The 24,925-nt window shown below is 40.8% G+C and overlaps 1 protein-coding gene across 5 annotated transcripts in view; it reads left to right on the forward strand.

The window, feature by feature from the left end:
* LOC106089616 (uncharacterized) overlaps nucleotides 1–24,196 on the forward strand; it is a 29,371-nt gene extending 5,175 nt beyond the window's left edge. For 3 of the 5 annotated variants that reach the window (XM_013255521.2, XM_013255522.2, XM_013255520.2), the window contains 5 exons: nucleotides 983–3,478; nucleotides 3,601–3,868; nucleotides 13,781–15,685; nucleotides 20,380–20,739; nucleotides 23,525–24,196. In XM_013255521.2, the coding sequence (XP_013110975.2) occupies nucleotides 983–3,478; nucleotides 3,601–3,868; nucleotides 13,781–15,685; nucleotides 20,380–20,739; nucleotides 23,525–23,985 (5,490 nt within the window). In that variant the 3' untranslated portion in view covers nucleotides 23,986–24,196. Of the gene's footprint in view, nucleotides 1–982; nucleotides 3,479–3,600; nucleotides 3,869–13,780; nucleotides 15,686–20,091; nucleotides 20,740–23,524 lie in introns of those variants that run through there. The other 2 variants (XM_013255523.2, XM_013255524.2) reach the window with 2 other exon arrangements.
* Nucleotides 24,197–24,925: the final 729 nt, after the last annotated feature.

Here is a 24,925-nt window from a genome sequence, read left to right on the forward strand (position 1 = left end):
GACCCGCTCGGTAGTTCGCAGCTAAGCTTTTCTTAAGCTCTTAAGCTTAAGGTTAGTCGTCATAGTTAAACATTGTTTAACTTTTGCGCTGCGTTGATTTGTTGAGCCCATTCAATAAAATTACAATAAGCGATACTCTCAAACATAAAACTTCTCAAATTAATTATATGAAATATAAAAATTGGTTACTTGAGCTAAATTATAAGATAATTTGCAGTGTGCAAATTTCTATCTACTAATTTTCAACAACGATTGTTTTAAATTTCTATCAAATCTACTAATTTTCAACAAGAAGTTATTTAATTTTACTGTTATTACTATGATTTATTTTTTTTTTATTATTGTTTTTTATGAAAATAATAATCAGAACCAAAAAGAAGAACGAAAGAGAAACATGGAAAAAATAAAGGGGAAAGCATACTATTGTATCTCATCACAGGGTCGAAGAAGTTTTTTTCGATATGTATCATTGGCATAATTGAAAACACGCAAGGACTTAGGAAGTACATTAAATTGACGTGCTAGTCTTATAGAAAACATCCCATCCATCCATATGGGGTAGAACTCTTGGTATGAGTATTTGATTACCTCGAGAAGAGTGAGAAAATTAGAACATATTTACCAGAAATAGTGGATCACGGGAACGAACCATATTTGACATGGTCATAGAATAGGTCAGTAGAAGCTCAAAAACTAAATTTGGAGGAGGCTATTTCAACGTCCACCGCTATGCGTATGTATGCGGGGCATAGACCATATTGACTTCATATTTTGTCAGAGTCCTAGCTGATTCCGTGATTTGTTGCCTCCAAAACACCTCATTGGGGCCATAGTGCATTGTTTAAATAAATAGTTGGAAGAAGGAAAAAAAAACACAAAAGTTCATACACATATATATGTACTCGTATTAAAAATAAAAGAGATCTAGTCATTTTGGTGTGACATTTTAAAAATATTTCCTTTTTTTCATATATTTTTGCAGCTCAAGCAACGAACCCGTTCATTTGTTTTAGAACGTGTTGTCGAATGTGAAAGACTCAATACTATTGTCGTTAATTTATATCCTGGAAACAAGGGCTATGCATTAGCATTGCACTACGATGAGCGACAAGTATTGGCCGCCGATGCCGAGGGTATTGGTGGTGCATTAAATGACTATTTAACATCGTCATCGGCATCTATGAAAAATGTGTCTAGTCGAAATTCCAACATCATTGTTAATAGCAGCGGCAGTTGTATGGGGGGAATTGGTAGTTCGCACTTGGGCAGTAGTAAACTTTACCCGTCTGCGATTCCTCCTGATTTAAAAAGATCGCACGACCACTTGGCCTCTCCTAGTGATGTCTTCTCTTTGGATGCGGCTGCAGCCACTGGCATAGAATACTCATTGGTTGAAGTTCTACGTTGGCCCTATGAGAATGACCAATTGTTGCAATGCATCGATCGCGAAATTCTTCCCGACTTTTTGATGGATATGCTGGCGGCCAATACAATCACCCTACAAGCTCCGCAGGAAGATAGTACAGGTATACCACGCATATATGCCAAACCGAATGTTTTCTATGCCGGTTGTGTGGTGGCACAAATACGTGATTTTCGACAAACCTTTGCCACCTCAACAAATATCTGTGATACGAGGCACGTTCTGTTACGACCCACCAATGCAACATTATTCGCTGATGTCCAGCACGTTGCTACAACGCTAAATCAAACCACCTCCGTTTGCGTTCCCGAAGATAAGATAGCGCTCGAGAGTCAGCTGGTACTAGCCACGGCTGAGCCACTTTGTCTGGAACCAGATCCCAGCATAGGACGGCTTGCCATTAACTCCCAACACGAGAGGCAATTGTTTAACACCCATGAAATGAGGCGTCAAATGAAAAAATATACACAAATTTCTATAAACCGCAAGAGAAAATTGGATCAATTTACGCATCATTATGGCTTGGAATTGTGCGACTATCTCACACGATTGAGATCACGCCCGAGTCTTGGTGCGTCAAACGCAAGTACGGCTGCGACAGGCGGAAGTGGTGGCAATCCTTTAGTCAGTGCCACCATGCTAACCTCGTTTGGTTCGAAGGTACCAAAACGGCCAAAGGATGTTATGCGTACCATTCGACCTCCGCGACTTGATTATCCGGCTAACCTGAAAGTACCCGATCAATGGATGAACATCGATAAATACGCCAAAACAAATGAACGGCCAAGGGAGACCACCGACTGCCAGCCACAGCTTATAGAAGAGTACATTTTGGAGACAGAGCGGGATGATAACGAGGGTCGGCGTGTAGTCTATCACATAAAATTGTCAATATTTCAAAGGCCATCAAATTCAGAGTACCTGGGCGAGCTGTATGTGGATCGTGACTATAGGGAGGGTATACGGAATGGTGAATCCTGTCGCTTTCCCTTGGGCACACGAGTACATGCTAATCGTTATATACAACAGTTTACCGAAATATTTACGGAGGAGGGACGCAAAGCGGTGAAGATTACCCACTTGGTGCCCGGTCATGGGCCGAAAGTGACGCATACGGGTATTACGCCGGAACAGAGGCAGGCATTATTGTTACAACAGCAACAACAACAGCTGCAGCTCCAACAACAAAGGCAAGCAGCATTGCTAGCTGCTCAGCAACAACAACAACAACAGCAACAACAGCAACAGCAGCACCAAACAATGCAGACAGCCTTACCACAGCAACAACAGCATTTGGTAGTTGTAGGCCCCAATGGACAGCAACAACACATCATACCAGCCACGGTGCAGCACGTTGGTAGCATAAATGCCTCACAAAGTCAACAGGTCCAAGTGCAGCAGCAGCAGCCACAACATGTTGCCAAAAATATAAACATTGTAAATGTGACAGGCAACAATGCTGCCGCTGCTGTAACACACGTCCTAAGACAGCAGCAACAGCATCAGCATCAGCAACAGCAACAACAACAACAGCACCAGCAGCAACAAGTAGCTACAACACAATTTATAGACGCCAATGGTGCTACAGTACAGCTACAACATGCCACACTTACTGCCACCAGTTCTGCCAATAATCCAACAAACAATGCTGGCACAAACACCATTGCCAGTGGCGGTGGTCCCCATCACATACAATTGCAACAAATAACCACAACGGGATCAGGGGTTTCCGGTCAAGTTGGTGGATCCTCTGGCGGCACTGTACCTGTGACAACAACGCATCAATTGAGCTTAAGCAATGGATCTTTGGTGTTAGTGCAACAACATCCGGCAACCAATACACAAACTGTACATCATCAACAAACGACAACACACCAGACGTTGCAGCATGCCGGCATCACCATTCAACCGGCCAACACACCTCACCAACAGCAGCAGCAACAACAACAAGCGCAACAAAAGACGCAAGTGATTACAACGACACAATTGAATTCATTGACGTCTGGCAATAATTCGGCCCTTAGAACACAACTCAGTTCTAATGTGCCCATTTTGGTATGTATCTCTCGCTCACTCTTTCCATCCATCCATCCATCTACCAATGACCTGTGGTAGAGTGTACTGTAGAAGTGTTTCTAATTGATATATATCTTCTGGTTTCATTTTTCGTTAAACAGCAAGCACAGTTGAAAGCGGCTCCCATTGTGACTGCCACAAGTCAACAGCAACATCAGCAACAGCAACAGATTTTGCATAAACAACAAAACACTGCCAATAGTTCAACCAATACTCCCAATGTAGGAACTGCAAATACGACAACAACCCTACATGCTAACCCAGCTATTAATGCAATTGTCACCAGCATCATGAATAGCGCCAATCAATGGCAGCAACAGCAGCAGCAGCAACAACAACAACAACAACAACAACAACAACATCAAAGCAGTAAGTTGATAATATGGATTTTTTCTCCTTAGTAAATTTAGTAACAGTAGAAGAAGGGAGACAGAGTTCTGTTCTTTGTCTGTGTTTGCGCTCTTTTAATTTAAATCTTTAAAATCTCTTCGTGCTTTTTCGAACATATTCCAGATCGAGATCATATTCAATTTTTTCTACTCTACGAATAGTAAAGCAAAGAACTTATAAAAGTTAGGCAAGTGGTTGATCCTGATTTCTGATACGCCATGTAGCTTGGCATGTATAAACACCTTTGTCAAATTGACTATGGTGCTCTATATACCCAACGACTATTGAACTATTGAGCACGGTGTAGAGCACGCCTTTGTTTTGAAACAGGGCTCAATAAGTCCTACAGCATTCCTTAGCGCAGTAAGAGAGAAGAAAGCCTTACTTTCTTTTCACTATTCCAATGCTAAGAACAACAAACACATAAACATTGTCAAACTCTTTTTGTTGTGCACTTGAATATTTATTGAATGCCACTTCAAGTGCTCATTGTGCCCTACAACACAGCCAGGAGACGATCGAGCACATGATTTCTTATGCGATATTCGATGATCATAAAAACCTATCTCTGAAGTCTTTCGTTGTTGTTGTTGTAACCACATTTTAATGTGAAGGTGGCTCGATCCTCGCCAAGCTCCTATAGGTGAGCAAGCTCGTTCCTGTCCAAAGGACCGATCGCCTCGGGAACAATGTGGCCATTGGTTATTTAAAGGCGTCAATAACTCGCTTTGTCATATCGAGCATCATAGGCACTCAGTATTTGTGCAAGAGTCCGTGCCGTACGGCCTCTCACTGAGACTCTCCACTCGATTACCGCTGATTGTCCGCGATTGGCGTTGCAGCTACTCCGTATGAAGCATTCCACTATCCGCAACCTGTGGACGCGCCCGGTAGCTCACAGCTTAAGCTTCTCGTGACAGCAACGAGCACCACACGAATTGGAGCTCAATGCGTCAGCCTGTGTGGTGCTCACAGCTATCCCGTGCCGGGCTGAAGTTGTTCCTCAAATAAGTTCTTCTGAACTAAAAAAGAACTTTATGGGAGACATTTCCCATGAAATGCCATATTAAAAAAAAAACCCACACACGAGACACTTAGTTTAGGTTAGGTTAGTTTAAACAGAGGGTGCAGGTATTAATCCGCCCTATGCCACTATGGACATGCACCTAAGCCAGTAAGCGGCTTGTTGTGCGCTCTAAAAACTATAAAGTAACCTCTAAAAAGAAAATTTTAAGTTAGGAATTTCGGGCTACTTACAAAATCCTGAATTGTTTTCAATACCACTCCCCTAAGTTGGTTCATGTCTGGTATTGTGTCTCCACCTAAGTGCCGGTATCTGTTAGACGCGAAAGCCGGGCAATGACAAAGGAAATGCTCCAACATCTCATCATCTTCCTCGCATGCCCTACACATGCTATCACTTGCCGCACCGATTTTACATAAGGGAGCTCGTAGTTCTAAGTATCCCGTTATGATACCAATAGCTATACTGACCTCCTTTTTGCTTCCTTTCAGTAATAGCCTTGTCTTCTCACGATCTGGATTACCCCATAGGATTTTCGCCGTCCTACTGACCGTTTCGCGCTGTTCCACAATGTTGCATGCGCATTTGTCGCCAACTCCCTTAACTCGGACTGCGTCGATCCGAAAGGCTTCGGGTTAACCAAGCTTATTGGCGGCAGTCCTCTGGCCTTTACCGCAAAATCGTCTGCCCTTTCATTTCCCCTTACTCCGTTATGGCCCGGCTGATCGTGATCTTACCGTCATGGTTGTTATTGTCCTTATGGCAATTTTACTGTCGGTAAAGTTGTTCACACTCGACGTCCTCGTGTTAGCACTACACCACTTCACGCATTCCGTGATCGCCCGGATCTCCGCCTGTCGGACCGTATTATGGTCAGGCAGTCTAAAACAGATCTCAGTCCCTGGGTTCTCAATGTAAACCGCCAGGCCCACTCTGTCCTCTAGCTTTGATCCATCCGAGTAACATGATCTTCCAGATAGCAATACTAGGGTTCAGTCAATCCAAGACTGTGCCGATGGCAGCAGTGCCTCGCACTCAACTTCAAGGTTCATCTCAGGTATCCGATCAGAAACCTCTTTCCTTCTTTCCAGGTTTCCTATCGTCGCCTCGATTATACCGCGATGGTAAGAGCAGCTCCCATCCTCAATCCATTCTCCCATCGTCTTAAGTCTCATAGCCACAGTGGCTGCCTCACACTTAGTCTATATGTCGATGGGTCGGATATAGAGAATAGTCTCCAGTGCCCTAGTGGACGTGGTCCTCATCGCTCCGCCTATGCCAAGTCAACATGTTCTCTGAACCTGTTGTATGGTCCATATGTTGCACTTTTTCTCCATCGCAAGCCACCAAACTACTGAGGCGTAAGTAAATATTGGTCTAATCACGCTCCTGTAGAGCCAATGGACTATCCTCGGATTCAGGCCCCATTTCGAGCCTACGGCCCGCCTACAAAGTGTCCAACATCTGTGAGCCTTCTCAGTACGGTCCTGAATGTGATACTTCCAATTCAGTTTCCTATCCAAGATCACACCTAAGTATTTGACCTTGTCAGATATCGAAATCGTTTTATTGAGGAAACGTGGTGCGTTAGATTGGCCCACCTTCGTCTTCCTCGTGAACAGGCATATTCCAGTCTTCTGTGGATTAACATTGAGACCACAGGGTCTAGCCCAGTCATCCATAATAGATAATTTATGGAGTGGCTATATGATGCCAGGTATGCTCCACCGTCTCCCTGCCTCACCACTATTGCATATATAATTCAAATTTTTATGACAAATAACGCAGGTCCTCGGCCGAGTACCAGTGTTAGCATAGAATAATTGGTAGTTAATGTGGTTCAGTCCAGAAACTTTGTTCCGGGTCGTCCATGGCTCCTGAATTAAGGCAATATGAATCTTGCCCTTGCTGATTTTCTCCATCAGAGCGCGTCGTAGCAGTCTCGTTCCGGTGGAGGTTTATCTGGGTTACCTCAATCACTTAATCTATTCCCTATTTTTGTTTAGTTGCTACGAGCGTTGCCTTTTATATTCCGGGTTTAGAGAACACAAAAACAAGTAGTAATCATCTATCGCTTTATTGTTTTTCAAAATATTCCCCATTTAGATCTGTACACTTTTGTGAGGGATCCAACGCGAACAAATTTTTTTGACGGTCAAATGTTCATGCAATATTGAATATATGCTGGTCCCACTATTGCTTAAGGTTGTCTCAATCTCAGGATAGGTCATATGAGGATCTTGCAATATCAGTTGGCACACAGCACCAATGGTTTTTGGAACAACAACTGATTTTGGACGACCTTCACCAAATTCGTCTTGGCGTGAACTACGACCTCGGTTGAATTCACCATACCATCGATAAACCCTGGTCCTTGATGGAGCCTCATCGCCAAAAATTGAATTAAGTTCATCGATGCACTGTTGTTGAGTTAATCCATGTCGAAAGTTGTAAAAAAGTGTACTCAATATATCCTGGAAAGTTCAGATCAGTGTTGGGTATTTATTAGACTACAATCGTTAACTGTGTGGTCCTTGTTATAATCGCGACACAGTCACATAGTTCAGTGATGGTAAATGTAGTGGTTCCCAACTTTCTCCATTTTCTTTATCTGCTCGTTTGCACACGGCGTTTTGGGAGTTGAAACCATCCATTTCGTCTTATCTCCATTTACTACCTGCTCAATTTTCACCGACTCTCTTTCGATTCTTCCAAAGGCTGCAGTTACTACTTCCGGTGACCGACCTATGATGTCGATGTCGTCGGCGTAGGCGAGTAGCATGTGTTCTCTTATGATTGGTATGCAATATCTTTTCACATCTGCATCTTGTACAATCTTCTCCAGCAGAATATTAAAGAGATCACACGATAGGCATTCTTAAATGGTCACACGTTTGGTATTAAATGGTCCGAGATATTCTTTCGTATTCTTACTGAGAAACGCGTAGTGTCATCCTGCAGAGTCTTATTAATTTTTCAGACATGGCTTGAAATACCTTTGAACGCATAGGGCAGTGGAAAGCGGCTTTGTAATCAACAAAGAGATGGTTGATGGGGTTGATTTTTGATGTGAATATCTGGTCGAGGGTGGATTTACCAAGTCTAAAGCCGCATTGATAGGGTCCAAATATCTCATTGACATTAGGTTTTAATCTTTCACACAAAAAAAAATTAGGACCCGCCTTGTCATATCGACCATCATAGGCGCACAGTATTTGTCCAAGAGCAGTTGCCCCTCGACCTCTCACTGAGACTCTCCGCTCGATACCGCTGATTGTCCGCGACTGCAGTTACAGCTATTCCGGATGGAGCATTCCACTATCCGCAACCTGTGACAGTAATAAACACCACACAGATCCGACCTCAATGTTCCAGCTTGTGTGGTGCTTACAGCTATCCCATGCCGGGAGTATAGTTCGTCACTGTTTGGTGTTGTTGTGACGCCATTCCCAATCCATCGCCCTTCCTGTAAGGCGGTTATATCTGCCTTGTACTTCTCAAATACATCCGCCAGCGCGTAGACTGCACCTTCTCTATAGAGAGTGCGGACATTCCAGGTGCAGATCCGCAAATCATGGTCCTTTTTCCGTTTACGTGGGTCGTCAACGTAAGGGGGTCCGTTTTAACTATTCTATTTTAACTATTTTAACTATTTGTTGCTCATAGTGATTCTCACAGTTTTCCGGGGGCGGGTGACACAAGTATCCCTCGCGAGCCGCTTGCTCCCAGATCGGACGCTCGCCTCCAGCCGCCCCTAACCTGGGAACAGACGCTAATGTCTGCCATTGGTTACTTGAAGGCGCCAATACTCACCTTATCATCTCGAGTATCATTGGCACTCAGTATTTAATTAAGAGCCAGTGCTACCTGACTCCTTACTGAGACTCTCCTATCGAAAATCGCATACTGCCCGGGCCGAATTTCAGCTACTCCGCATAAAAACTGAGGTTTCCACCATCCGCAACCTGTGGACGCGTCCGGTAGCTTTCAGCTAAGCTTCCCGTGATAACGATGGACACCAGATATGTCGGAGCTTAAAGTTCCAGGCTGTGTGGTGCTCATAGTTATCCCGGATCGGCCGGGTCTAAACCCTATAAAGTGTTTATATTCTTGTTCGTCTTGATATTCTAAGTCGATCTGACCATGTCCTTCCGTCTGTCGGCCGATATCACTATAGAGGTCGAATACAGCTAGCCACTTGACATTTTGCAATGATACTTCTTATTGGCGTACGTCATTGGAGATTGAAAATGGACAGAATCGTTTAAGATTTAGATATAGCGCCCATATAAAACGATCCATCTATGTGACTTCTGCAGTCCCTTAAGGGCGCAATTATTATCCGATTTGGCTATAATTTTGCACAATGGCTTCTCCAAAGACCTCCAATATATGTTAGGTTTAAGTGGCAGTCTGCCATCAGACTCACTTAGACGTTTTCGTCCATTGTGATACCACAGGAACAGAAGAAGGAAGATGCCTTCTAGTTCCTACCGTTGAACCATCCAGATCGCTTAAAAAAGCCCAATAACTTGCGAATGTTCACATCCGCAGACAGGTTCTCAAAGAAATGAGAACCTAAAGTGGAACTCCTTCTAACTGCTAGTGCGGGACACACACACAGAAGGTGTTCTATAGTCACTTGTTCTTCTTCGATTTCCTCACAGCATCTGCAAAAGTCGTTGCTGGCAACCTTCAGTCTGTCAGCATGTTTTCCGATTAGACAGTGACCTGTCATGACACAATTGTGACCTGGACACAATGACTGAGACGTCTTTTCCAGCCAATGACAGCAAAGCAGTCAAGTCTAGATTAGGCCAATTTTTTTTTGGATTGCTCACAGCCCCCTCTTGGTGACCATCTATCGTTCGTTGCGCTTCGGCTTGGTCCTGAAAACTTAGCTTACAAGTCGCTTAAAGCATGCCCACAGATTCTAGTATCGCTGGAATGTGTAAGGTAGTTCCTAGCTCGTCTGTATATATGTATGGTCTTATTTGGTCCATAACCTGATATAGCTCCCATATGAACCGATCTACCGATTGTACTAATTGAGCCCCTAGAGGGCGCAATTCTCCTCCGATTAGGGTGAAATTTTGCACAACGACTTTTCGTATGACGTCCAATATATGTGTATGGTTTGAAATCGGTATAGCTCCCATATCCTATCTCATATCCCGGCAATTTGGTTTGCACAATATTACATAAACTTCTCGTCTGACTCTATCTCGTAATGTTACAGGTGGTCCCAGATGATTCATACCGCAAAATAATCACAAGACAATATAGCATATATCAAAAATAAACTGGACTAAATCCCGCATGTTCCAGTCAATGGAAGCATAATTTGTTTTTGAGCAGTTTTGGTATGAGCTACTTTAACATAAATTGTTCCTACAACATATGAGCACAGGTAACAAAAATACTTTTTTTCAAGTTAATACATACCTCTGCTCTGAAATGAAAAACACAAAATTTTGTTCACTTAGTAGACACAAACGCAAATTAATAACCAATTTTATAATGCAAAAACGCGTGGTAATGTTTAAGCTGCTATTACACGGCATGACACAAAAAGTGGCATGTCACAAGACATCATAAATTTTGCCCATGAACATTCCACTAAGAAACAGGGGAAAAAGTTATCACATATCAATGAGTGCAGTCCGATTAAAGTTTTTTATAGCCGAGTCCGAACGGCGAGCCGCAGTGCGACACCTCTTTGGAGAGAAGTTTTACATGGCATAGTACCTCACACATGTCGCCAGCATTAGGAGGGGAGAACCAACGCTGAAAATTTTTTTCTGGTGGTCTCGCCAGGCGATCAGCGTCATAGGCGGACATGCTTAACTCTGCGCTACGGTGTGTAGATGTCATAAGACATCTACATACCGTTTAATAGAGCCTTTAGCATGCACCCGCTGAAACATATGTTGGGTATGACAGCTTTCAGCTGTTCTACTGGTCCAAATCAATCAATGTTGAATCGACTTCTAAGATCGGTAGAATGTTTGTGATCGATTAAAGTACAACTTTGCCGATTTTAAACATGTTGAAAATTTTGCTTTGATTAGCTAGATCGGTCATTTCGTCCATAGTGCGTAGCTAAAGCTAGATATAAAAAAGTGTTTATTAATTTTAACAAGTAAAAGCGTGCTAAGTTCGGCCGGGCCGAATCTTATATACCCTCCACCATGGATCGCATTTGTCAAGTTCTTTTCCCGGCATCTCTTCTTAGGCAAAAAAAGGATATAAGAAAAGATTTGCTCTGCTGTTAGCGCGATGTCAAGATATGGTCCGGTTTGGACCACAATTAAATTATATGTTGGAGACCTGTGTAAAATGTCAGCCAATTCGAATGAGAATTGCGCCCTTTGGGGGCTCAAGAAGTAGAATAGAGAGATCGATTTATATGGGAGCTGTATCGGGCTATAGACCGATTCAGATCATAATAAACACGTATGTTGATGGTCATGAGAGGATCCGTAGTACAAAATTTCAGGCAAATCGGATAAGAATTGCGCACTCTAGAGGCTCAAGAAGTCAAGACCCAAGATCGGTTTATATGACAGCTATTAGGTTATGGACCGATTTGAACCATACTTGGCACAGTTGTTGGATATCATAACAAAACACGTGGTGCAAAATTTCATTCCAATCGGATAATAATTGCGCACTCTAGAGGCTCAAGAAGTCAAGACCCAAGATCGGTTTATATGACAGCTATATCAGGTTATGGACCGATTTGAACCATACTTGGCACAGTTATTGGATATCATAACAAAACACGTCGTGCAAAATTTCATTCCAATCGGATGAGAATTGCGCACACTAGAGGCTCAAGGACGGACATGGTTAGATAGACATAAAATTTATATATACTTTATGGGATCTCAGACGAATATTTCGAGTAGTTACAAACAGAATGACGAAATTAGTATACCCCCCATCTTATGGTGGAGGGTATAAAAATAATATGGGGGCTACAGATTCTCTGGTGAGGACACTGGTTCCCATAAAAACCGATCTTGCGATTAGTCTTCTACGGCCGAAAGAAGCTTCGATTTGTGGTGTGGCTGAATTGGGACAGATTTCTATGTATGCCCCTTCAACTATGTTCATTTGTTTAAATTTTGGGGTTGGGGTTGTGGGCGCTAAAATTTTTCTGAAGGAAATCACCACCTCACCAATATGGCTTCAATACAAATATCAACAACGAGATGGTCCTAACAACTCGCATCGAACGTTACTTTTAAAAAGTCAAAGTTTCGATTCTTAGATAATTATTGTCCCATATGACTGTCAGGGATAGGAAGAAAGTCCCCGAGCTATTTGCTGGCAGCAATTGAAATGCCTTCAAATGCAATTAGCCCCTATTGTGGAATAATAATTTGTCTCTTTGGTTGTCTCCTCAAGACTCATGTGGATTTACCTTCATAAGAAGACGAAGCTCCTTCTAGTGGGATGCCATAAATATAGGACCACATAGTGCCAACATAGGACCTAAGCAATAATGGACACCCTCACACATTTGCACATTAAATCTAATCCCGCCGATTAGCGTACGTACACAATAGTGTGCATATACATCGTGCAATTCAGAATAACAGCAGCCAATATAAGATATCAAAACCTAAGAACCACTACCAGGAATATGCGTCTCTTGTACCCCACAACAAACCAAAAAAGTTGTTTTGGTTGATACAGTTGTGGCAATTATTTTTGGTCAGGAATGAATGATGTGTTCTCCCTCCGTGTAGTCAAGAACAAGAGTGTGACATAAGTCACCTGTTCTTCGATCCAGCGAAGCTTACTCAACTTACAACCAAATCACTGACATATCCCATACAAGTTGCAGACCTCCTTCATTCGGATGTTTATTGAGGGATATTGTTAGCGATAGCGCAAAAAGGGCGAAGGAAAAAATACAGTAACAAAAACAAAGTACTTTTGGATTCCCTTCTTTCTTTTCATAAAATCTTTCATAATTTTGTCAGGATAAAAGAAGGAGGGTTTAATGATAAATATACAGTTTGGCTCTGCTCGTTATTGCCTTTAGAAGGAAGATGCTGGTACACTTTTTTTTTAAGGAAATACAGCTTTTATGCGGAATTTAGTGGGTTGTTGTTGCGGTATCCAGATCCAGGAACTCTGCGACTAAGAGAGGGTGTGTCCAGAGAAATCTGAGTCTGAGACGAGTGGGTCTGGCTGTGCAGTCACACAGGTGACGTGTGCTTTGTGGTCCCTGGTCACAATCGGGCCATACACGTGGGCAACAATCCTTGCTCTGTAGGAATTGAGGTGGCTGCATCTGGCGGATCGGATTTAGTGGGTGTTTCCTTGGCGATACTTATATTTTGAATAAATTAGTCAGTATGATTTTGTAGAAAAAAGTTTTTGTTATCTAAATTTCCCATGAACATTGCACTAAGGAACAGCGGATACTTCTCTCATATCAATGAGTGCAGTCGGATTAAAGATTAAGCTCAGTGATAAGGGGTCGCCTTTTTTATGCCGAGTCCGAACGGCGTGCCGCATAGCGACAGCACTAAGTAGAAAAGTTTTAACATGGCAGGATACCTCACAAATGTAGCCAGCATTAGTAAGGGGATAACCACCGCTGAAAATTTTTTCTGCTGTTCACGCCGGGATTTGAAAGCAGGCGTTCGGCACCACAGGCGGACATGCTAACTTCTGTTCCACAGCAGCCAGTTTCAGTGTGGATACCAATTACCAATTATTATTCTCTGAAGATATGCTAACAAATGCCCTGGTAATTGCCATTGCACTTGTTTTAGGGTTCTTATACATATGATTATTATTTAAGCAACTTGTGTTGATTCTTTCTTTGTCCATCTCTTCTATTATAGCCTCTAATTCTAACACTTCCACTACCACCACAACGCTGAAGAGTTCAAGTAATGCTTCCATATTAAGTCTGCTAAATAGTGCTCCGGCAGCTATGACCAGTACCCCGGTTGCGAGTGGAACATTTACTACCACTAGTGGTCAACCGTCACAGCAGCAACAGACGGTCACATTGGTGCAGCACACCACCACCAGCCATCCACAGCAGCAAGCTCAGCATCAACAGCAAACGACGACTGTGGTGACAACCGATAACTACGTGCAAGCGGCTGCAACACAACCACCTCATCCGACAGTGCCAAATCAAGCGCAGCGTAAACAAAACGAAGTCTTACAAAATCTCCTGAATCCCGGACGAAAGATAAACATTGTGAGTAGTGGTGGAGGGGGAGTTTCGGGTGGGACAACAGCAACATTTCGTACAAATGCTGCGGGCAATCTAATAGCGGTGAATCTCAATCAGCCGACAAATCAACATCATCACCATCATCAGCAGCAGCAGCAGCAGCAACAACAACAGCAGCAGCACCAGCAGAACCAACAATTGCACGCAGAACATGTGCAGACTCAGCAGCAGCAACAGCAGACCACTGTGCGGGTGTCAATGTCTGCGTTGGCTTCCCAATTAGCCTCACCGCCGGCCATCATGACTAATAGCACGAATTTTGGTGGATACACCTTGAGTACAGTAAGTGGAAGTGGGTCAACTGGAGGTGGCGGTAGTATCAAAATACTCAACAGTGGCATACAACAACAGCGGGTCTTGGCGAATGCCTTGCGTAGGGATTCACTCAACAACGTTTCACAAGGTCCTCCGAATGCTATAGTTGTTGGAATGGCTGCTCCGTCGCCTGGCTCAGATTCGAATGCCTCAAATGCCAGCGGTTTTGCCGTACCCCAGGCAACATCTAGTGGTGGCGGAGGCGGCAATGCCGGTAGCAACGCTACAACTTTAAATGCCTTGTTAGCTAATGCCACACCATCCCCCTCAGGTTCGGATCACTCGCAATCTTCACAGAATCAAAATCAGAGTCTTCTCGAGAGACTGAACAGTGGAGGTGTGACGACGGGCGCCGCATTGCCCAATATGTCGCCGCAGCAGCATATACCTCCTCCAACTCCACAGCAACAGTATATAACAAAAACTCTAGTACAATCCCCCGCCAACTCTTCAATACATTCACCAATGTCTAGTCCGCATCCACAGCCTTCTCCATCGCCCCATCTGCCGCCTCCGCCCGCCCAGCAGCCCCCGCCACAGCAACAACAACAACAGCAGCAAAGCCAACAGCAAACGCAAACAACGACACTCAACTTGCAGGGCATCAATTTCTCCACCCTTCAAGGAGCCATGGCGAATTTCCCCGGCCTACAAAATGTTCAAGTTCAAATTCCCGGCTTCAATCAGCCCATTTCGCTGCAATTAACTGGAGGAAGCATACAAGCCGTACAGCAACCTGCTCAATCTACGAATGCCGTGTCGGTGGTGGCTACCAGTGTAAATTCTGCCGTAAACCAAACTAGCAACAACAGCAGTGCTGTTGTGGCAACACAAAATTCCAACACTAGTCAACAACAATCCCATCCTCAACAGAGGAGTCTTTTAGTGTCCGTGCCAGTTAGTTCGTCGGCGAATCAGCAACAGCAGCAAGGCAGTACGCAACACACCATCACATTGCAGCCGCAACAATTACATCAGCAACATGCATCCACAGCGACTGGCACCATAGTTAATTTGCAAACGGGAGCTGTGGCCACCGCCACGGGTGGCACTCAAACTGTGGTCCTTACAAATAACGCTGGTGGTGGTGGCGGTGTTGTCTGCAGTCCCGCAAATTCAACAGGAGGCAACAATGCCAGCGGTAATTCGGGAAATACAGGCACAACGATGTTAACATTACCCATTGGTAAGTGCGCCCAGCAGTGATATATCTATCAATACTTCCTATACTATTAAGATCACATAAGAGTGAGGTAAACAAAGCAGTCGAGTCGAGGATTTCCGTGAATAGATAGTTTGCTTACCATTCAGAGTTTTCAGCTGAACATGAGTCCTAAGCTAGGAAAACAACTGTGCAACTGTGCCAAAATGGAAATGTTGTTTTAATGGGCAATTTTAGTATAGTATAGGCATATACTAAACTTGGTAGGGATTGATATTTTTCGTTCATGGACAAGCTAATTTTCAAGATGGCTACATCGAACTACAATGCCTTGATGAAATTAGAAATGATGAGTTGCCAAGTATGATATCAGTGGTCCATTGTTGGATAAAGTCCGACATGAGCCAATCGTTAGTTTTCTTTTGTACAGGGCAATACACAAGGCGTACTTGTCATCCGGTGCTTCAACATAATATTTATTGATCCCATATCTGTTGTTATTGTTATCACATATTTGTCACATGTCGAGGTAGCGATCCCCATGAAGCTCCAATAGGTGAGCAATCTCGTTTCAATTCAAAGAACTGATTGTTGCGGGAACATGATGCCCATTGGTTATTTATAGGAGTCAATAATTAACCTTGTAATATCGGCCAACGTAGTGCGGAGGTTAGCTACTCCTATGGAACATCCCACTATCTGCATCCTATAGACGCGCTCTGTAGTCCTCAGCTGAGATTCCACGCAGCTCAAGCTTCCAACCTGTGTGGTGCACAAAGTTATCCAGGCCTAATTCTACACAAAGGGAGTTGTCTAGATGAGCATTGGCTCTATTTCGCAAAATACTGGTCATGTACTATTTGCCAGAAGGTGGAGACTTGGTGTTTTCAGGGGACTTGTCTTAGGTGAGGTGACTCGCTACGTGCTGTTGTTGTAATCACATATTCGCATGTGGAGTTAGCGATCCGCATTCAGCTTGGTATGTGACCGTAATGCAAAAATGCAATTTTTGGACAACCATCGCCAGGATTCGAAAAAGGCATTCAGTGTCGGTTGCCTCGAATAGTGACCATTGGTTATTTAAAGGCGTGAATAACTCGCCTTGTTATATCAAAGTATCACAGGCACTCAGCATTTAACTAGGAGTCTGTGGCACCCGGCCTCTCACTAAGATTCTAATCAAAACAGCAGAAGGTAAAGGTTAACACAGCGCAGCTTATCTAAGGGGCAAGGAAGAGCGCCTCGAGGGAGGCTCTATATGCCATACTTGGTCTGATGCCATTGCGTCTGCATGTTAGGTATGTCTTGATAAAGATTGCCCTTAGATAGGGAGAGTGGGGATCAAGGCGTACCTCGAATGGCGGGTTGAAGAATATAGACTGCGTGGCGGGCTACATACCAGAGTGGTCCTTCTTGGTTGATGAATTCAGTGTCGCACAGTGGGATAAGAACAAAAATTAGTGGTAATAAGTCTGGCATTTATGAACGGATAAAGATATCTTCACCATATTATGTGATGTGATCTTACATGGTTATAGCTGAGATGTTAACCAGACTATGTACAAAAGGCCCGGAGGCCCATTGGAAGGCTTTCAAAGTGGATCACCTCGGCCCTGCAAAAATTTTGTTCGGGCTGCCAAAAGCGCCGATTGGTCCGATTTTGTGTGTGGGATATCTTTTACAGTGCTCAAGAAATTCGACTAACAAAAACTTTCTTTTGAAATTTTTGTAGAGATGTGTTGCTCTCTTAATCTGTTGTGTTGTCTCTATTAGAAGATATGTGGGGTATAATATTCTCATTTTTTTACGAAAAATCTGGAAAAATCTGTGGATGCGGACTAGACAAATACAAAGCTGAAATCCCCAACTTGCTAACATATTTTTGTTACTCCAGGTGCTCGCTAAACACATAGAAAAATTGTTTGCACATCCAAGGATTGAGGTCTCTACGGCTATTTGTCAGCTATCCAAATCGGTTAAAAATTGAAAAGCGGTTAAGAAATGCCTTTACAAAGAACAAATGAAGAGTCCAGCCTTGGTGAAAATTTCCAAAAAAAAAGTGTTTGTTAGTTGAATTTTTTGGACACTTTTAAAGATATCCCGCACAATGATGTAGAGGCAATTTTCAGCAATTAAAAAATGTTGATGGGCCACTAATGGGCTCTCGGGCCTTGTAGAGTCCTGAAATTTTGCATATAGTCAGCTATAACAATATAGAATTTCGTTACGATATATGAGATAGAGGCATCACGCCCTTATATACCTTGGCCTTGGGTATATACATATGTGAATATGGGTAAAAGTTTTTATTCGGCCACCGTGGCAGGGGCCTTAACTGAGTTCCTAGCCACTAAAGATTCAGTTCGGTTTCTGGACGGCTGTAGTGTTTTTTTTACGGAGGTCTTGGCGACATCGAAGGCTCTGGAGACGATTTTCATGCATGAGCGGTTGCGTTTCAATGTACGCGTAGACAGTCAAGCGCAGCTGAAGGCGTCATGTGAGTCCGAGGAAGGTTGAGGCATCCAAAAGCATCTTCAAATCATTGAAAAGACTATCACGGTAACGATAGGATAGCTTCTTGATAGAATAGATGATGCTATATGTTGCATTGTGGCAAAGGCCCTGTGACCGGGTAGTTATCTTAGGCTGAGGTAGCAAATCTCGAGTTACTGGTAGGGTCATTTGATTTAATGCTTGACACATGGGGCGCCGGAATTATGGAGTGTTTGCGGGAATGAGGAGGTTTTAGAACAGACTATTGTGTACCTGTTAGGTAAAATACCTTTTTTTCGTATGGATTCTCTTAAAGTTTCATTCTAGACAACTGTAGGAAATTAAAATGGCTGATTAAAAGGAACTCTTACCAATTAGAGCTCTACTGCGCTCCCTTTTTTGTCATGCGGGTTGGTTTTCTTCCCTTTCTTTTCAGTTGTTGTTGTTGTGACAGTGTTTTGGGTTCTATCTTTCGTGTGCTTGATGCTGTTGAATATCCAGATTCAGGAACTCTGCCGGGGGAGGTCAATTTCTTCAGGTGCAAATTTTCTCCAAGGACAAATTCACCCGGTAGCTATTTGCCGCATTTGCTACCGTGTCTGCATGAATGTTGTCTAGTCCCGCTTGATATGCCGCTTGATCTAGAGGTTCTCTCTTGTATCGCTGAACCTCACGTTCTAGATTATGTATTGGGTTGCCCAAAAAGTAATTGCGGAATTTTCATATAGTCGGCGTTGACAAATTTTTTCACAGCTTGTGACTCTGTAATTGCATTCTTTCTTCTGTCAGTTATCAGATGTTACTTTTAGCTTGCTTTAGAAAAAAGTGTAAAAAAGTATATTTGATTAAAGTTCATTCTAAGTTTTATTAAAAATGCATTTACTTTCTTTTAAAAAATCCGCAATTACTTTTTGGGCAACCCAATAGATCCACCTTAAGACTTCTAGGTGGTAATGATAATTTGGATGGTCTCTGCGATAGCAGCCCAGATGGTATTCCTTAGACAGCATGTAGTTATGTCTTCGCGCGGTTAGGATCCTTGTCTCCTTATGGAGGTGGTCCACGTGAGAACTGAAGAGACAGCTCGTGGCAGTTCGAAGATCGGCATTCTGATAGATCTGGATATTATTCCACCGCGTATCACAGAGCTGACGAGACCACACTGGCGATGCATAACTTAGCACATACCGGCCAATGGCTTTGTACGTGGTCAACAAGGTTTCCTTGTCAGCACCCCAAGTGCCGCCGGCAAGTGACTTGAGGACCTTGTTGGTTTTTCAGTGTGCTTTTTCCGTATTCTTAGGACAATCACAAAATCTTCCAGTTTTTGTGATTATATATCGTCAAGCACACTCGCGTATGAGGACTTCTTGTGTTCCTTAGATTTCGGCCCTACATTTGATTGTTTAGCCGTGTACCCTAGTTATTTTTACCACTCACAGTCCAAAATATCGCCAGCAACTGTTTCATATTTAGTTTCCAGTTTAGGCTATATCAAAAAATGGTTTACAAAATATCTATGTTTTTCTTTAATAATTTTAAGCAATAAATATCTTAAAATTTGTTTATTTATTTATTTAATTTTTAATTTTTTTTTTCGTTTCCTTTTTTGCAAAAAAAAAAAAACAAAAAATGATGGAATTCAAATTTCTATCGTCAAAAAATCGTTTTGTTTCAAACCCCCTGTTATTGACACAAAATGCGATAATAAACACAACAAACAATGATTTTTCTTTTTACATTTTTTGCTCCTTCCCACTTCTCTGCTCCCAATCTCCCTTCCCCTAAACCCTTAACCCACGGTGCATCGTACAACGCAATACCTTTCTCATTGCAATCATCGCCATCAAACATAACACTCATTATCCCATTCTCACTCACCAAATCATAAAAAAATGAATGCATTTGTGTTGAAATTTTTTTTCCAAATTTTTTAGTTTAAAGCAAGACAACAACCACCCACCAACAACTAAAAATAGAGAATTTTGCACGACTGCGATTTTAGATTGATCCCTCGTTTGAACAATTAGTATTTCCAAAAACACCAACCCCCCTCCTTTTTGTAATGTCAATAACTTTAGAAACGAACATTTTGTTTCATTTATAACTAACCAACAGAGTCAAACGTCATTAGCGTTTGAAATCCAATCGATACTACAAATCATGTTACCAAAATCGTTCAGTCAAACAAAAACCAAAACCCGCAACTTCCCCTTTTATTACAGCCCAACTGGTAGGAGCCGGTGTACAAAAATTGAATCCTTCTGCGTTGAGAACCACCAGTACGGTTTCCGGAGTCACCTCATCCAATGCGGCCACAGGTGGTAGTATTATAGTGCAACAGCAGCCACAAAGCCAACAGCAAAGCGGTGGACACCAACCGCAACAGGCCACCATTACGGTTAGTAGTACGGGCGCTGGCAATCAGGGAAACCAGGCAATTCAATTGGTCGGCACTATACAACAGGGTGGACGCAATATTCAAGTTATGGGAACGAAGCAGTTAACTGGTAATCGTCAGATAATAACACAGCGGCAAATTGGTGGTTCTACATTAAAAATAGCAGCAGCTAATCCAATCAATGGTAAATAGAACTTGTTTTTTTTTTTTTTTTTTGTAATTTCATATAGATTATGGCTTTCATTTCAATTATGTTTTCTATATTTTATATATAAAGCTAAAGATTGTTTTTTGTCAAGATTTTATTTCCTAGAAAATTAAATCAAAATTTTATTTCTTGCAATCGCATATTGTCCGGCTGCAGACCATAAAGTAATCTCTTCCTATTGTAAACAGAAAAACAAAAAACCCTCTTTTCTATTCTTTTGCATCATGGTCCCTAACTAGAGTAGGTTGTCAAGCACGGCGATCGCCCAACCGTTGCGAAGAACAAAAGAGTTTTGCAGAAGATGTTTGTGTTTGTTGCTATTGGCATCGTTGGATTTGAATAAGGGATGTAAGATTTGATTTGTCTTCAAATTCGAATGTGTGCTTTACAGCCTACTCTAGTTGAGATGGCTGTTAAGCACCATGATCCATTTTACAACCCCCGCTGATGATATTTCTTGGTCGAAATTGAAATCGCAATACGGGTAAACAGTCAAATGCTTCTAGCAACAAAACACACTTTGCTGGGTTTTAAATGTTTTTTTTTTGCTATACTATTCTTTGAATTGAAAGCATTAAACAATGGTCTAAAGCAGGACAATGTCCTGTAATGGAATCTCAATAAGATTTTAAGACCGAAAAAAGAAAGCGCAAATAGGCACAATTTTATTTCTATAGAAAATTTTGCCAAAATTTTACTTCTATAGAAAATTATGTCAAAATTTTATTTCTATAGAAAATTTTGTCAAAATTTTATTTCTATAGAAAATTTTGTCAAAATTTTATTTCTATAGAAAATTTTGTCAAAATTTTATTTCTATAGAAAATTTTGTCAAAATTTTATTTCTATAGAAAATTTTGTCAAAATTTTATTTCTATAGAAAATTTTGTCAAAATTTTATTTCTATAGAAAATTTTGTCAAAATTTTATTTCTATAGAAAATTTTGTCAAAATTTTATTTCTATAGAAAATTTTGTCAAAATTTTATTTCTATAGAAAATTTTGTCAAAATTTTATTTCTATAGAAAATTTTGTCAAAATTTTATTTCTATAGAAAATTTTGTCAAAATTTTATTTCTATAGAAAATTTTGTCAAAATTTTATTTCTATAGAAAATTTTGTCAAAATTTTATTTCTATAGAAAATTTTGTCAAAATTTTATTTCTATAGAAAATTTTGTCAAAATTTTATTTCTATAGAAAATTTTGTCAAAATTTTATTTCTATAGAAAATTTTGTCAAAATTTTATTTCTATAGAAAATTTTGTCAAAATTTTATTTCTATAGAAAATTTTGTCAAAATTTTATTTCTATAGAAAATTTTGTCAAAATTTTATTTCTATAGAAAATTTTGTCAAAATTTTATTTCTATAGAAAATTTTGTCAAAATTTTATTTCTATAGAAAATTTTGTCAAAATTTTATTTCTATAGAAAATTTTGTCAAAATTTTATTTCTATAGAAAATTTTGTCAAAATTTTATTTCTATAGAAAATTTTGTCAAAATTTTATTTCTATAGAAAATTTTGTCAAAATTTTATTTCTATAGAAAATTTTGTCAAAATTTTATTTCTATAGAAAATTTTGTCAAAATTTTATTTCTATAGAAAATTTTGTCAAAATTTTATTTCTATAGAAAATTTTGTCAAAATTTTATTTCTATAGAAAATTTTGTCAAAATTTTATTTCTATAGAAAATTTTGTCAAAATTTTATTTCTATAGAAAATTTTGTCAAAATTTTATTTCTATAGAAAATTTTGTCAAAATTTTATTTCTATAGAAAATTTTGTCAAAATTTTATTTCTATAGAAAATTTTGTCAAAATTTTATTTCTATAGAAAATTTTGTCAAAATTTTATTTCTATAGAGAGAGTTAAATTGTTTGCAAAACTAAACAAAAATAAGCAATCCGACTCTCAATGTATCCTTTAAGAAACATTGCTCCTGTAGAGGGCGCAATTTTCATCCGATTAGACTGACAATTTGTGCAATGATTTCCCCCATGGCTTCCAACTGACTTTATTTTCCTGGGTTTAATCCGTCTGCACATTGTTATTGCTTCTATGTAAATCGATCTCCTGATTTTTACTTCTCATTTTCGTTTGAAATATAGGTGATGGGAAATTGACGATAATATCGATACTATCGATATTTATTATTAAAACTATCGAAAAGATCAAATGTTGCGATTATCGATAGTTTTCCAGCTCTACTTTGCGATCCATAGTACGGATTGCCACGGAAACATGGTGGACATTGGTCCATGACATGGTCGCCAATAATTCGCCATGTTATATCAAGTATCACAGGTTCTCAGTATTTAAGAAGAAGCCGGTGCCGTCCGGCCTCTCATTGGGACTCTCCACTCGATACCGCTGACTGTGCGCAAGTCCAATCGCAACTTCTCCGTGTAGAGCATTCCTATATGCACAACCTTTTGTTGTTGTTGTAGCCACATTTGCATGTGGAGGTGGCGATCCTCGTCAAGCTCTTATAAGCGAGCATGTTCGTTGCGGTCTATACGACCGATCGCAGCGGGTTATTTAAAGGCGCCAATAACTCGCCTTGTCATATCGAGCATCATAGGCACTCAGTATTTAAATAAGAGCCGGTGCCATTCGGGCTCTCATCCAATACCGCTGATTGGTGTGATTAGAATTTTATTTTGCTGCTTGTTTCTATAACTCTTAGTTTGTACATTTTGTTTTTTTCTATCTTAATTTCGAGTTTTTTCGTTTTTTTTTTTATTTTCGGTGTTTTAGCCACTTCTAATACAAATATTACCTCATCAGCCAATCTTACTGCCACGCCCATTGTGATGTCCACGCAAAAGTTGCAACTAAAAACCATAAAGACCTCAGCTGCTCAGCAACAAAGTCAACAGCAACAACAACATCAACAGCAGCAGCAACATCAACGTATTCTCAATCAAATAACAGCCACCTCGCAGTCTTCTTCACAAGTGCAGCAACAACAGCAGCAGCAGTCACAACAGCAGCATCAGACACAAACCGTTATAATAGGACAAGCGAACGCTCAGCAAACCGCAATGCAACAAACCACCACCCAACAACCGCAACAGCAGCAGCACATTCAAATATCGGCTAGGGCGGGTAGCAATTTAACACAACGTGCCATTACAGCCATTGTAGCTAAACAGCAACAGCAGCAGCAACAAGCCGCAGCCAATCGAAGGCGTTCTGCAACTGATGTAAATAAATAATTCCAACAAATTTCTCCACACACTCTTCACCACGTTCAAACACAAAAACATTTATGAATCGCCAAAGCCTTAGAAATTACAAGCCTCCAGAGGAGATTCTATATTTTCTAAGATTTCTGCTGTAAGTTTACAATCTTGAGGCAGTTTCAACATACGCATCGCAGTTTTTAATGTGGCATCCCAATGAGATTTGAATATCCTGAATAACTAACCACCTGTTATTTTCTCCTTTTTTTTAACAGTTTTAATATAAATTCAAGACCAATTGCACTTGGCATGCACGATTTAAACAATTTCCCCATACCCATTGAGAAAATTGAAAATTTTCCTACATGAATTCAAATAGAATAGAAAACGTGTATTTCCAATGAACTTCTAATTGCGTCCAAGCGGGTATTTAATTGGCGCAAGTTTTCAATTTTTTTTGCAAATTACAAACAACCTGCTAAAAGTTCAATTTGTAGTTAATGGGGATTTATTAAGCAAATGCCACCAACTGAATGCGTAATGCTTCATAATTTTTGTTGTTTTCATTAAAAAAGAACCTTCAACATCTTGAAGATTAGTAAACTTGCCAATGGTTTTCGATATAGGGATTTTGGTAATATTTTGAAAGTAATTTTGAAAAATGTGTGTTTCTGGGCTAGGCCTTTAGACAAACGTTCGAACCTTGAAAAATGTTATTTTGTTATGTGTTTCATCGAGCACAGCAGGAAATCTCACGCTATGAATAAATCAATCAAATTGCATTGCATTTGTAATTTTACCCTTTAAAAGGCAAACATTTGCTTTTTGTTATCGGAATCATCCAGAGTTTCGCATAACTGAAGTTAAGGTTTCGAATTCCTTTCGTAGGCTGCCGCCATATGAATTCTCTGTGTGGATATCCCTTTGTATATTCAGTACATCGCACATGCACAGAAGGAAAGAACGAAAATAA

This window comes from Stomoxys calcitrans, chromosome 1, assembly GCF_963082655.1.
Source record: "Stomoxys calcitrans chromosome 1, idStoCalc2.1, whole genome shotgun sequence".
Lineage (NCBI taxonomy): Eukaryota > Metazoa > Arthropoda > Insecta > Diptera > Muscidae > Stomoxys > Stomoxys calcitrans.